This window comes from Rhinolophus sinicus, chromosome 14, assembly GCF_057876585.1.
Source record: "Rhinolophus sinicus isolate RSI-liver-muscle chromosome 14, RSI-T2T, whole genome shotgun sequence".
NCBI lineage: Eukaryota > Metazoa > Chordata > Mammalia > Chiroptera > Rhinolophidae > Rhinolophus > Rhinolophus sinicus.
This window is the reverse complement of record NC_142514.1, coordinates 11,576,596-11,590,838: the sequence shown is the minus strand read 5'-3', so window position 1 is coordinate 11,590,838 and position 14,243 is coordinate 11,576,596. Positions and strand designations below refer to the sequence as shown.

At 54.4% G+C, this 14,243-nt stretch overlaps 1 protein-coding gene across 8 annotated transcripts in view; it reads right to left on the bottom strand.

The window, feature by feature from the left end:
- ARHGEF10L (Rho guanine nucleotide exchange factor 10 like) overlaps positions 1 to 14,243 on the bottom strand; it is a 149,357-nt gene that overhangs the window by 37,713 nt on the left and 97,401 nt on the right. For all 8 annotated transcript variants that reach the window (XM_088790236.1, XM_088790235.1, XM_088790237.1 and 5 more), the window contains 4 exons: positions 13,312 to 13,427; positions 12,661 to 12,788; positions 11,042 to 11,142; positions 3,873 to 3,994 (listed from right to left, as the gene is read on the bottom strand). In XM_088790236.1, the coding sequence (XP_088646362.1) occupies positions 3,873 to 3,994; positions 11,042 to 11,142; positions 12,661 to 12,788; positions 13,312 to 13,427 (467 nt within the window). The remainder of the gene's footprint in view (positions 1 to 3,872; positions 3,995 to 11,041; positions 11,143 to 12,660; positions 12,789 to 13,311; positions 13,428 to 14,243) is intronic.

Sequence of the window (14,243 nt, the reverse complement as noted above, 5' to 3'; positions counted from 1 at the left end):
TCATTTTAAGAGTCAGCAAACTTGAGGTTCAAGGAATGGGGGAGGGGGATATGACTGGCTCAAGGTCACACAGCAAGTTAGTGGCAGTCAGGGTTGGAATTCAGTTTTAACTCCCAGCCCAGTGCCCTTTCTGGTTGACTTCTACTCAAAGGCCATGTTGGGGGCCTCGGCATTCCAGGGCCCCACTTCTGCCCGGCTGGCTGCCCGGCCTCCTGGGCCCCTTAGGCCCCTGTTCCCCATCTTTCCACTTCTTGGCCACATCCAGCTAGGTGGCCAGCCCTTTCTGCAGGTTGCCGCTCCTGTCCTCTCAGGTGGGGAGGTGGCAACCACAACCCCAGCTCAGGCGTCCCCATGGCAACTCCAGATGTCAGATGAGTCAACAGAGCCCAGGTCCAAGAGGATGGCAAAAACTCAAATGGCTCCCAGACCCAGAAGTCCTGTCTGTGCCAGAAAGCCGACTCCCCCAAACCAGGGGCTCATGCAGTGCAGAGGGGAGCAGCATGAGCTGGCAAAAGGCTCCACGCCCAGCTCGGCTGCTGCCGGAAAACAGTTCTCATGGTCATGGCGACTGGAAAGGGTGAACGTAAAGCACTTGGCACAGGGCTGGACACCCGGCAGCAGCCATTGCTTACCAAGGACTTCCTGTGCAATGTTCTAGCACTTTACCTGAAGTAACTCACTTAATTGGCATAACAATACTATGAGTGAGGAGCTATTACAGAGGAGCAACTGTAACAGTCAGAAGACAAGGATCCCACAAATAACAAGTAATTCCAGCTAATAGAGGGTGACGGTCAGGAAGCAGGCCGTTCGGCTAGTGCACTGAGGCCTAAGGAAGCCTGGCTGCAGACCCTCTGAGGGCCTGGGCTACAGCCCACACCCCAGGTCTCCTCAGAGCGGGCAGTACCCCTGCCCCTTCCCCAAGTCCCGGCCCCAGGCAGGCCTCTAGGTTGGACCTCAGCCCACAGGGGTTTGAGTTAATGCTGGGGCCTCCCCCTGCCCTCCACGGATAGGCCTCCAGTTCAGATGGAACTGGAGGTCCACGAAGAATCTCCCGATACCTCAGTAGTCAGGCCTTCACAATCTCCCCAAAAAGACACCAGTGGCTCTTCTTCCCTGGGCACCAAAATGTCATCAGACGTTTGCTTTCATTTCTCGAACTCTGAGCGCACGCCATGCGGCAGGCGCATTTCACATTAATCGTGTCTTTTAATCCTCGGTATAACCTAGTCAGGGAGGCACTATGGCTGCCCCAGTGTACGCACTAAAGACACAGCTGGGACAGCGAGAGCTGAAGTAGCATTCCTGATATCACAGCTGGGATGTGCAAAGTGGGGATTCGAACGCAGGGCAGGGTCCATGCTCTCTCCCTCTCCAGACCAATTCCCTTGAGTCAGAAGGCCCAGCCCGAAGCCCAGCCTGGGCACCAGCCGCTCATCAGCACTGAGAAGAAAAATGCTCCTTCCATCAGCCCCCCGGAGTCCTTGTTTCCTTGAGGGAAAGAACCCAACACACACCCTCACCCAGCTGGAAGTACAAGGTGCTGATCATGGCCACACTGGGACAGGGGCTGGGGCCAGTAAGCTTTCCTAGAGGTCAGACTCAATCAGTCGCCAGCTCCCATGAGGCCAGCGGAGAGCCAGAGTCCTGGGCCCCTGGGCCTGGGGAGAGGCGTTGGGCAGGGAGGGAGGCCCGGGCTGCAGCCAACACCTCACATCCGTTACTGCGGTAATTGGACAAAGCGCTGGCACTCAAGGCCCTAGTTCAGCTGCTGCCAGCGAGGAGCTGATGAGCCACCTCTGTCTGATCTTGGCTGGGAGGCGGGCGCAGGCAGCGGGTGATGTCTTAGGACCCAGAAGACGGGGATATGCAGGCCCCAGGATATCCCTCAGGAGCTCTACAGGCACATGGCCCCAGGTTCACTCATAGTTCCCTTAGCTCTCACTGGGGGCTCCACAGGAGGTGGGGGGCAGAGGGCTTGGAAGAGGCTGAGGGTGCTGCCCCGGCCCTGAGAGCTCCAAATGAGGAGCTTCTGGGGCTCTGGTCCCCCGGGTACGAGGCTCCACACTTGGGTGGGGGCTTCTTCTGCCTTGGAGGTAGCAGCCTGTGTGTGACTCCACCACCTGTCAGGGCACCACCTGAGTCCTGAGGGGAGACGCAGACCATTTCCCACCCCAAAAGTCTGCCTGGTCAGCCTTCTCCGCAGGATGCCTGAAGGCTAGGCAAGTCACAGGCAGAGTGAGCTCTGGACAATCCCACTCCACAGCCCCCAGCCCAAGGCCCACCAGTACCTTGCAAGACTCAGCAGGCTGCCTATTCATCAATAAGTAAGGACTGAAGCCCCACGATGGTTGGGCTTCCCCAGCCCTACAGAAGTGAACAGTACCCTGACCACTCCTGGAAATATCTGGTGGGGGGGACCCACACCAGGGCACACACCAGCCAAGTCCCCGTGAGAGAGGGAAAGGAGCAGGCGCAGGCAAGAGTCTAGAAAACTCTCCTTCCCAAGTGATGGGTGACGTGGGCAAATTATTGCTCCCGAATCCCTTCTCTTAGTTTCAAGGACTCGCAGCCCCCCATCCGAGGGCACTGAGAGGATTGGAGTTAACCACTGAGAAGTAACTAGAACAGAGCTTTGTGCACAGATGCCTCGTGGAAGGGCCTGCCGCCATATTGTCAAGGTTAAAGAAATTTTAAGTTATGTGGCTGTTGTTGCTGCATCCTTCTTACCATTCGGGTCTCAGTCTAAATGCCAGCTCCTCCAAGAGGCCCTCTCTGACCCCCTAACTATGTTGGTCCCACCTCTGTATCTATTATATCTCATTTATTTTCTTTATAACACGTCACTCTTTTTTATTTCTTTTGGCTTGCCAGGGTCTTGCCTGTCTCTCCCCTCTAGATTGAAAGCTACAGGAGGGTATGTTGTATGTTTGGTCACCGCTAGATTCTCAGTTCTAGCACAGGGTCTGGCACACAGTAGGTGCTCAAAAATTACATGCACAACAGACAAATGAATGAATTAATGGATGAACAACATCTCAAGGGTATTGGGTTACAGCCCAATCATCTTGCTTCTTGGGGCTTATTTATCTGGGCCTCTCCTTGCCCTAAAGCTCAGACGGCCTCATCTCCTTGGGAGGAGATGCTCCAGGGAGAGTTGTTCCAGGTAAAGAAGTGAACTTGGCCAGGATATCAGGGACAGATGACCAGTGGCGGTTAAGACCACAGGTGCTGGAACCGGGCAGAGCAAGGTGACAATTCCTGGAACCATCCTTACTGGCTGTGTTGTTTTTAGAAAGTCACGTCATCTGTCTGAGCCTTATGAGGTCCCTACCTGTAAAATAGATCTAGAAACGTCTACTTATAGGGTTTCTATCAATATGAAAACAAGAAAGTGGCGGCAGAGCAGTGGGGGAGCACAGTAGGTGCTTGACAAACGCGAGGCATGATGGTTATAGAGTGTGTCCCTGTCTTTTCCCCCCACCCACACCAAAGCCGGCTTCTGCCTGGCTCCCACCCACAAAGGGTCCAGCCCACAGAGTCTGGCACAGCCACTTGGGCATATTTCTGGCCTACCTTTTGGGCTGGAATCATGCCATCCACTGATGAGGTCATTGCTATTTGTTAGCTCAAAATAATGGAATTTTCCATTCACTTGACCCACAGAGGGCATCTACTCCCCCTTTTGGGGTGAGAAAGCTGACTCCTAGAGCAACAAAAAGGCTTGACCAACTCCATCAGGAAGTTGAGAACCTGGATCTGGAACCTGGGCCGCTCCTGCTACGGGCATGGCCTGCAAACTCTGCTTCTCCCAGGAGAAGGAGAACCACAGCCACCTCCACAGTAGACTCAGCTAGACCCACTGCACTCACCTGCAGGCTGAGGCCCCGGGAGGAGAAGGCGGGGATGCAGCAGGCCAGGATCGGGCACCAGAATGGGGCTTTGCTCTTCTTGTCCTCATCCGGACATAGCCAGCCCGGCTGGTTCTCCTCCCCTACAGCAAGAAGAAGTGTGTGGGTCACGCTGGTAGAGCCCGAGCACCAGGTGGGAGGTGAGCAGGCCTGGAAGCCCAGGGAGCCACTGCAGGCCACAGAGGTCCGGCCGGCACGGTGGCCTAGACTGACCCAGCCACTGGCCCCACCCCCAGCACCACTCCTGCCCATCCGAGGTGAAATCGGACCTCGCTCCTCGGTCATGGCTGTGGGTCTCCAGCAAAGAGTCAGGACACCTATGGTTTGACCTGCCTTTCACTGAGCAACCTCCTGAAATCATCCCAACTCTCTGAGCCTCAATGTCTTCACCTGTGAAACAGACGATAAACATGCCTTCATCCTGTGTTTGTTGTGAGGATCCAGTGACATCATAGATGGATAACGGTTTTAAAAAGCGTTAAGATGCTGCACCCAGTCCCGGCCCTGCGGCCTTGCCCTCACCTCCTAGAGGCGGGAGACGGTCGGAAACCAGCACGCACACAGGATGGTTTGGGATTGCGACCACACAGCCAAGCTGCTTTTATACCTGATTGTGATGATGATGGGAAATGGAAGACTCTTCCTCCTGCTTCCTCTGAAGCTACCCCCAAATCTCCAGGGCCCCCAGTCCGGTTGGGCATAGAAGCCCCCCGCGACCTGCTACAAGTACAGACGCCCAGGCCCAAGCCCAGAACCTAGACTTGCATTTGGAGACCTCTGCACTGCACTCAACAGCATCCGCTAAACCACCTTCTCTGCAGTGGCTCCTTCATACGGGTCAGGGCTCCCTCACATGCTGCCACCTCCAGGAAGTCCTCCCGGAACACCTGGTGACAGTGTCCCCCTTCTCTCAGAGGGAAAGATCCTGTCTTATTTATCCCATAGCCTTCACCACAACCTAAAATCATTGTGTCCACTTTCTTCTTTAGGATCCATCCCCATATGTCTCTAGAATATAAGTTCAAGGCAGCAAGATCTGGGGTGTCTTATTTTCCCCTGCTTCACCACACCCAGCACGCTGCCTGCGCCGAGTAAGTGCTCAGCAAACATGGGGTTGAAAGAATGAAACGAAAGAAGTGAGCAAGTGAGTAAACGGCATCTCTCCAAAGAGTTGTCCATAGTAAGGAGCCCATCCTTTATGCTCCATATGATGACACTCCCTGTGACAACTGCCTTTCTGGGATGCCAACAGTAGGGGCACGGAGCAGCTAAAGCATACCCACTGTGTGCCCATGCATCAGGCACACGCTGCGTGCTATGCACATGCTCCCCGGCTTCATTTCCACAATAACCAAGCTCTGTCAGATAATGATTTTCCCTTTATGGACGATGAGACTGACACTCAGGGATTAAGCTGACCAGGTCATATGCATTCCTCGATGGCCCTGTCCAGGTGACCAAGGTCTGTCTGACTCGAAGCCTGGGTTCTCTGCACTAAACCAGGCAGTGTTCCAGCAACCCGCCCCCCACTGATACCCAAAGGCATAACTGCCCCTGGACATGGCAACACTGGACTATGACAAGGCAGGTGTGCTTGTGCCTAGAGCTTTGGAGGAGAGGCCATCGACTGAACTATCGTGACAGCAGCCTTCCCACCCTGCACAGAGCAAGCTCTGCAGAATGCTGTCGGGGTGGGGCTGGGGGGACAGGGGGCACGGGAGGAATCAATAAAGTGCACAAGGTTTGGGTTACACAAAAAGACAAAATCCCAGAGATCATCTGTATAGCATAGTGCCTATAGCTAACAATTCCATATTACGTACTTAAAAATTTGCTGAGAGGGTAGATCTTACATTGTGTTCTTATCACAATGAATGAATGATAGATAGATAGATAGATAGATAGATAGATAGATAGATAGATAGATAGATAGACAGACAGATAGACAGATAGGAGGGCAGGAGGGAGTTTTTGGAGGGATAAACCTGTTATGGCATAGACCGGGATGATGGGTCCACGTGTGTATACCAAACTCATCAAGTTGTATGCCTTAAATATGGACAGCTTTTTGTATGTCAATCATACCTTAATAAGGTGGCTTTTTTTTAAAAATGCCATTGCCTCCAGAGAAAGGTGGCACCTGAGTGTCAGCCATGGCAAGAGTTGCTGGACTGAGGTGGCAGGTGTGAATGTTCTTTGAGAAGTTAAAGACGTTGGCAAATGTCAGGCATTACTGCGTGGACAACCTGTTCCAGCCGGGGCTCCAACGCCTGTCCCCAACGCCAGCCTGAGCACCAGGCACATCGGCGCACCCGACCCTCAAAGAGTAGAGTCGCTGGACGGTGAGCTCACCCCCAAAACGGGCCCTCCACCCCACTAGGCCCTGGAGACGGAATCACATCCAAACTGGCTCCCACCACCGAGGAGGAGAGGCCATCAAGGAAAGGATGACTATGGCAGAGGACAGGCACCACCAGAACGGAATGACTGTGTGTGCCACGTGTCACTGCTTACAAAGCTCTGTCCTGATACTGTCCCATTTCATCCTTACGGCCACCAGCGGAGGTCAGTGTTTCCATGCCCATTCTACCCTGGGAAAATGGACACTGGGGGACGTCAAAGGCAGGGCCCAGGTGCCAAGGAACTAAGCCATGGGGTCACTTCGCACAGCGCCTGCCGCGCGGTGATCACCAATACAGCCCGCCCGCCTGTGGAGCTGCACCCATCTCAGTGGTAGGTGCTCACATCACGGCCCCTGGGCAGTGAATAAAGATGGGCAAGATTTGAGCGTGCCCCTGCTCTCAAGGTCTGCCTGCAGTCACGCAGACCCTCACCTCTACCAGACGGGAGCTGAGCACAGCACCCAAACCCCATTCCTCACCAGGTGGCCCCCTGGAACTCAGTCGGTGAACATAACCCCCACCCCACCTCCATCACCACGTCGCCCTGAGCTCCTCTCCTCTCCCCCGACCCCAAGCACCCACGGCCCATCAAGTCCTGGCAATTTATTAGTATGTATATATTTTTTAATGATCTGACCTTCTCCTTCCAGATGGTGCCTTCCCTGCCTGCGCCTGGGAACGTTAAAAGAAAATGGAGTTCTTGCTTCCCATCTGCCACTGACATTGTCCCCGTCACAAAACCAGAGCGGCGGAGACCAAATTAGAAGGCTGTTGCTGCTGAAAATTGAAGGCCCACTTGGGATAAGTGACATTAAGAACTGGCACCGACGGCAAAGCTGTGATTTCCAATTGACATTAAGTGGGGGCTTATTTAGTGCCTGGCTCTGCAGCGCCCACTGAACACGAGAGCAGCAGGAGCAGCTCAGGCTGGGGACAACCTCCCTTTCTGCTCCCCCATCTCCAAGCCCGCAGAACACCCCTGCCGTCTGCGGGGGGCTGGCTCTGCCAGAGGGGTCCTGGCACATCCTCAGCATAACACTGAGCTGGACACATAACCTCTCTGGGCCTGTTGCCTCATCTGAGAAATGGGGGAATAATTCCAACCATTTGGAGTTGTTGTAAGCCATTGAAAGAACAGATATAATGCTGGCACATCCCAGGCCCTCAAGAAATGGTACTATTATGTCCATTGTCCTTGAGGTTAAGAGTATTGCCTATTGCTACGCTTGCAGGCGCTGCCCCTGGGGCCGCCCCCCCACCACCAGCTGACCTGCTCTGCTTCTCCAGCCCCGACCTGCCTCCCAAACTCCTCCTGTGCTCAGTCCCAGTGCCGTGCTTCTGTCACTACTGCCCCAGTGGACAGCCCGACTTCCCCTCGCTACTTCCCCAAATCGGAGGCTGCCTCCGAGGCCCCTCTCACACCTCCCTAAACAGACGTCAGGGCTGTGTGACCTCAGTACGTGTCTTCTCCAAACACCCCTCCCCTGCAGACAGATGCTGGTATCCAGGGAGGCCAGGCAGGTGGCTGTGGTCAGCCAGCTGGGATAAAACCCAATCGTGCCCCAAGGCCACCCCAGCCCCGTCCTGGAGGGCAGACCCCCTGCTTCCGGCCAAGGGCTCAGGCAGGTCCCAGGGCCGACCTCAGGGATGGTTGACAGTTAAAGGAGAAGAGGCCCAGCGCACACGTGGTGTGCACCCAGGTCGTGCTCAGGCTTCATAACTGCACCCATCGCAAGGAGGAGCAGTGGTGCTACTGTGAAGACCAAGGGCTGGACACCCAACCAAGTCCAGGCAGCAAGGGAGGGCCCCCAGGCCGTGTGCAGAGGATCAGCCCGCAGCCTGCGAGGCCCAGGTCTTCTGGGGAGGTAGGAACAGGAGGCTATGGTGGGAGGGGCTCCAGGGCCATGTGGGCCAGGGATGCTGAGTTTTGAGAGCTGCGGGGGGGATGGGACACAGGAAGAGAGGGTCAGAAGCCCCCAGTCTCGCCTCTTCCTTCTCTGGAGCTTTCCACCTGCAACCCTTTTCCGGGGCCCATACAAACAGAAGACTAATTGGCAGAGAGAGGTGCGAGGGTATGCCCAAAATCACAGAGCTGGTAAATGGCAGAGCGAGGAACTGAACCCAGGCAGTCTGGCTCCACTTCACACAGTGCTAAGGTTCCAAACACAACAGGGGATGGGACCCCTGGAGCGCCAGTCTGTTATGGGGGCAGGAAGCAGCCTGCCTTTCCCTGGTCTGCGCTGCATGGTGTAGCCAGGCTGGGATGTGAACGAGTCCCCAGATTCCCCAGCGCCTCCCCCAACCCCACCCCAACGCCCTTCCAAGGGGCAGAACTGACACCCACTCTTGGATCCCAGGCACCCCAAGTCCAGCCCTCTCCTTTCTCAATCTTCAGTGGATTATGATCTCATCACACTGTAGTCACGGAGAGAGGAAGACACAGGAAAAAAAAAATTAAGGGAATAAACTTCCTTTGTGAATAAATTTTTTTTACCTATGCTATTTCTAACAGGCTCGTGTTATTTTTTCCCCTCCTCACCAGGCACTGCAGATAAAAAAAACAAACTGGCAAAATAAAAAGAACAAATTATTCAAGCCCCAGGGGAACCCAGGCATTCAAATAAGATTTCAAATGACTCTGGTTCCATTAAAACTTTTGCTGCAGTGAAACTGCGTGGATCTAGGGCGGCTGAGCGTCTTCACGAGCCGCCGAGACCCAAGTGGTTCACATCAGTCAGTGCCTCTCCCTCGAACACAAAGCCGCACTCAGCAAAGCACCTGGGGTTCAAACAGGAGATGGACCTGCCTTTAAAGCAGGTGCACTAACCGGGCTCAGGCGCTTTGCCCAAGAAGCAACTGCCGCACAGGGGAGCGTGTGGCCTGAGGCCCAGCAAGCGGGGGAGCCAACTTACTCAGCCTTTGCTCGGGCCAGAATTCCCACAGTCCTCTGCCAGAGCTGGGTACAGCCGCAGCTGAAAATCTTTCCTCCACCCTTCTCAGGCCTCCTGCTCACCCAGAAACATCCAGGAGAGGCGTGTGCAATGTCAGCACCAGATCCAAGAAGGGACTGGCTAAGCAGAAGCCTCTGATCCGGGCTCTTCCAAAGCCACAACCTCCTCGCCATTCCCTCCCCGACTTCCACCTGCCATCTGTGCACAGCAGGCAGAATGACCCACTTGAACAGAACTCGGACACGACGCTGTCAGGCTCTCAGTGCTACAACAAATAGCTCCCCATCACATTCAGAATAAGTTCCATACCTCGCACCCTGGCTTTCTGGAAAACCTGGCCCCCCACCGCCACTTGCCCCATTCACGAGCTCTGGCCACCTCAGGGCCTTTGCACTTGCTGTTTGGAAGCTTGGATCACTCTGCCTAGATCTCTGCACAGCTTCAGATTCGCCTTCTCAGAGGCCCTCCCTGACAGCAGTTCTGACCCCCAGGCTCAGTGCAAGCTTATCTCCCAGCTCTATCCCCTCCACAGCACGTCCCTCCTTGTTGATTTGCTCCTCGTGTAATATTTGCCTACCCCTCCCCTGTAAGCTCCCTGATAGCAGCGATCTTTCTGTTTTTGTCAGTGCTCTTTTCCCCTTGCCGAAAATTACTGTAGAGACTCAATAAATAGTTTTGTAATTGATGAAAGCCATTGATGAAAGTCCTGACTTCTTTCTGGAAATGTTTCAGAACCTATTGGAAATATATACTTATCTATAAAAAGATCACGGCGGAAACAAAAATGAAAAATAAAACAAAACAAAAAGATCAATGCTATTGGCTGGAACCAGCAAAAGGGAATTCCGATACAGCACAGGGAACAATAGCTCTGACTGGCAAGGCCCTGGACTTTTCATCAATTCACAAAAAGCTCAAATAAAGTAATTATAACTTAATGAATGTGGTTTGGCAGACAGAAACTCACCAACTTGAGGAGGCAGAATGAATAGGGATTGAGAGTGGGCTCTGGGGACAACTGCCCAGTGTCAGCCCGTTCCTGCTGTGTGAACTCAGGCAAGTCACTGCACCTCTCTGGGCCATAGAACCCTCAAGCATAAGACGGGATTCACAACATACCTACCTCTTAGTGTTACTATGAATGTGAAATGAAAGGTGCGTAAAATGCTTAGAAACATGCTTGTATACAGGAAGCGCTCTGTAAATATAGATGCCCATTATTGTCTATATTATTATTAGGGGGTACACGGGAAAAAAGAATCATTCATAGAGGTCCTTCGTTGAAAGTCAGTTTAGTCTAATCTGCTTCGCCTCTCGGTAACAGCTTTATTGAGATATATAATTCAGCTACCACCTTTCAAAGTGTACACTTCACTAGTTTCTAGTATATTCAGAGTTGGGCAACCATTACTACTATTTAATTTGAGAATGTTTTTATCACTCACACACAAAAAGAAAAGAAAGAAAGAAATCTTTAGTAGTCCCGCTCCATTCCCCCCTCCCTACAGGTCCCTGGCAACCACTAATTTACCTTCTGTCAACTCCCATTATTTTACAGATGGGGAAACTGAGGCTCAGAGAGGGGAAGTGACGTGTCCAAGGTCATTAAGCAGAGTCTCGGGACTCAGAACCTCGGCTCCAGTTGTCTCTCCACTGCACCATCTACCCCCAACTCAGGAGCCTGCCATGAGCCTGGACGTCCCACACACATACACCCCCCAAACCTTCCCTCTGCCACCCCTGCCCCCTGAAGTGCTCTCCTCGGGGTTTTACTCACGCAGTCCGATCTTGGCCAAGTGCAGCCTGTTGACCCAGGAGATCTTGCTCAGGGGGTTGGGGGTGATGAAGACCACCATGAAGCTGATGGGGCGGCCGGACCTGCGGTGAGGGGGGCAAGGAACGTGAGTGCCCAGAACACGGGCCTGGGTCCCCCTGGGCAAGCACCCAGCTCTTCCCTCAACCCACATGCCCTGGAGGTGGAGTGAGATCTTCTCAGAGCATCAATGTGTAGCCACAGAGGCCGGTGGCCCACCCAGCAAAGCCTTAGTCCCCTGGAGGAAGGAGTCCCTCTACTCACCATGGCCCCAGGAGGGAGGCACCTCCCCCAGAGTGGCCACCACACTCCCCAGCTCAGCCCCAGGTGCCTCGGCTTGGGTGCCTAGCAAAGCCAGAGGTATCAGACCCTCTGCAGGCTATGACTCGAGAGGCCATCCAGGGCTCCACCTGGTCAGCTTTCACGGGCCTTGTCAGACACCTGTACATGTCTGACCGGGAGTCTCTGCAAGGACTGGGTCTCACTCACGTCTGTTCCCAGCACCTGGCACAAGGTAGTTGCCTGGGAAATGTTTGCTGACTGGACACATGAATGAATGAAGAAATGAGTGAATGGGGTTGTGCACAGGCTCGGGGCAGCTGGAGGTCACGGTTGTCACCACACTGTCATCTCGGAAAAGCAGGGGCCCCTCAGAGTTCTCTGGGACCTGTTCTCTACCATGGGCCATCCCAGCCCCAGGGAGATGGGCAGGATCAATGTCACTACCACTGTATAGTGCTTGGGGAGAAAGGGGCGCAGAGGAGAACGGAGCTGTGCGAGGCCACTCAGCAGGGCAGTGGCAGCTCCAGTTAGAGCTCAAAGCTGTTGACTCGCAGCCTCAAGTCCTGAGCCTTGCATCCTGGGCTCAAGGCCCTCCTCAAACAATAGGGCTCCAAGCTTCTCTTCCCTGTAACAATATGTCCCCCAGTGTCCCCTGGGGTTCTAAACCTGGCCTCTGAGTCCCTCACTGCAGCAGACGAGGCTTCAGTCAGATCTGAGAACCCAGCTCTACCTCTAACCATGTGGCCTTGGGCCTGTCATGTAACTCTCTGAGCCTCACCTTCCTCATCTGTAAAATGGGGTAATAACACACCTTACAGAGCCGAGGGAGGATCAGACAAATACCTTTCCCCGTCTCTGCCAGGTTGTCATCAATTCCACAAACATCAGCTGAGGGTTTACTCAGCGCAAGCTGCTAGGTGGGCATCAGGGGACAGAGGCAGTGCTGGGGGCAGGCTGGGTCCATGAGAGGAGACCCAGGGCCTGGTCCCAAGGGACTGCACGGTCTGATGTAAGTAAAAGGACACAGCACAAATGGCACCAACCATCAGCAGAGTGTCCAAGTACACTAACAGAGGCTGGGTTTACCCTGGGTATGAAAAGATGGTTTATTCATTCATTCTTTCATTCACTCATTCATTCATTCGACTACGAGCACCTACTCCGTGCCAAATGCTGTGCTGGGTGTGGGCTGCAGAGCGTACATACACACCCCCTCCTATCACAGCAATACTGACAAATAGGATGGTTCCAGGGCCCCCCTCTAAATCCCCCACTTCATCGATGGCGCCTTTGCCTCTCACTTGTCGGGTTTCCCAGGAAGCAGGAGCCTGAGGCGGCACTTGTTGGCAGAGTGGATCTCTTCCTCCTTCACCCGCATCAGCCTCTGCAGGGCCAGGCACCAGTCTTGAGCCACGGTCATGTTCAGGTTCTAGGGTTGAGGAGACTAATGAGGTCGCCACACAGCCCACGGACTCCCCAGAAGCCACACCGGGTCCTACAATAGTCAGGGCACCCCAGGGGAGAGAAAATGGGGAGAAGTCCCGAAGCTCAGCCGGGAAGCTCGTTCAGCCACAAGCAGGAGGCCGACTCCCCGTGCTCCAGGCCGCGGGCAGGCTGCCCAGCCCTTGGTTCAGACCCCACCTGGCACCCCTCCTTTGAGAGGGACACACCTCCCAGCAAGGTTTGTCTCCAGCCTGGGGCAAGGCCAGGAAGGGGCAACAAGACCACCAGGCAGAGAACAACAACAAAAACGCCCTGCAGCCAGGCCTTGCTCAACCGGAAGGAGACTCCTAGGTAGTGACAGGGAGCTTAGCCGCCCCTGCTGCTTGTGGGAGCTGAGCCAAAGCCACGTCAGGGGACTGGGCCAGGAGAGCAGCCCCCCACTCTGCTGAGTCTGGGCCCACAGGGAGGAGGCTGGAGCCCCAGCAGCCGGGCTGGCCAGCACGGTGTACCTGGTAGGTGCCATGCAGCGTGCTGATGAGTAGCGTAATCTGCTCTACCACCGCCAGATCCTTCTGCAAGTCCTGCAGCTCCTGAAAGAGTCGCGGGGGCCCGAAGTACACCTTACCTGGGCGGAGAGAGACCCAACTCAGCCTCAGGAGCGGGCAGGTACCAGCGAGAACCCACGCATCCACTCACTGCCCAGAGGAAGAGCTGGCACCCTGGGGATATGGCACCAGAGATACAGAAGGAAACATCACGGGGCTCTTGTCTACTGGCGGGGACAGTGCCAATCGCAGGGAAAGCCTAGCACCTGTGATCCAGGCCACCCTCACTCTATACAAAGGATCATGGGAAACCAGAAGACTGAGAACCAACTGTGCCTGAAGGAGAAAAGGAGCCTTCACGGAGTCAGGAGACTGGTGGGCACTGCCAGAAAGGAGAACGGCATGTGCAAAGGCACTGTGGCTTGAGAAAGCCCATGAACAGCAAGTTGTTCAAAACCATACTGAGAACCTACTATGTGCCAGGTTCTATTCCAGGTGTTTGAGAGACAGTTGTGAACAAGACAGACGGGGTCCCCACTCTTATGGAGCTTATGACTTGGGGGAAGGGGAGGAAGTATGGGGAAGCATCAATTCTATACACAGATGGTAGAAGGTACTGGGGGACAAAGATATCATAGCGATGGACTAGTGACGATGTAAGAAGATGCCCAGGTCTCTGCTGATGATACAGCTAGAGTGTCAGGGGCTGAGAGATGGGCAGCAAGAGACAGAGCAGGAGGGACCCCCAGGACTGGATGGGGGAGTCCTCAACTGCCATGCTAGGGAATTTGGGCTGTGCTCTGTAGGCCATGGTTTCTCAAGCTGAGGTCTTATGGAATTCCGGGGGCGGGGGTGGGGGGAGGCATATTTTGGGTTGTCATTCAGATGATTATCTA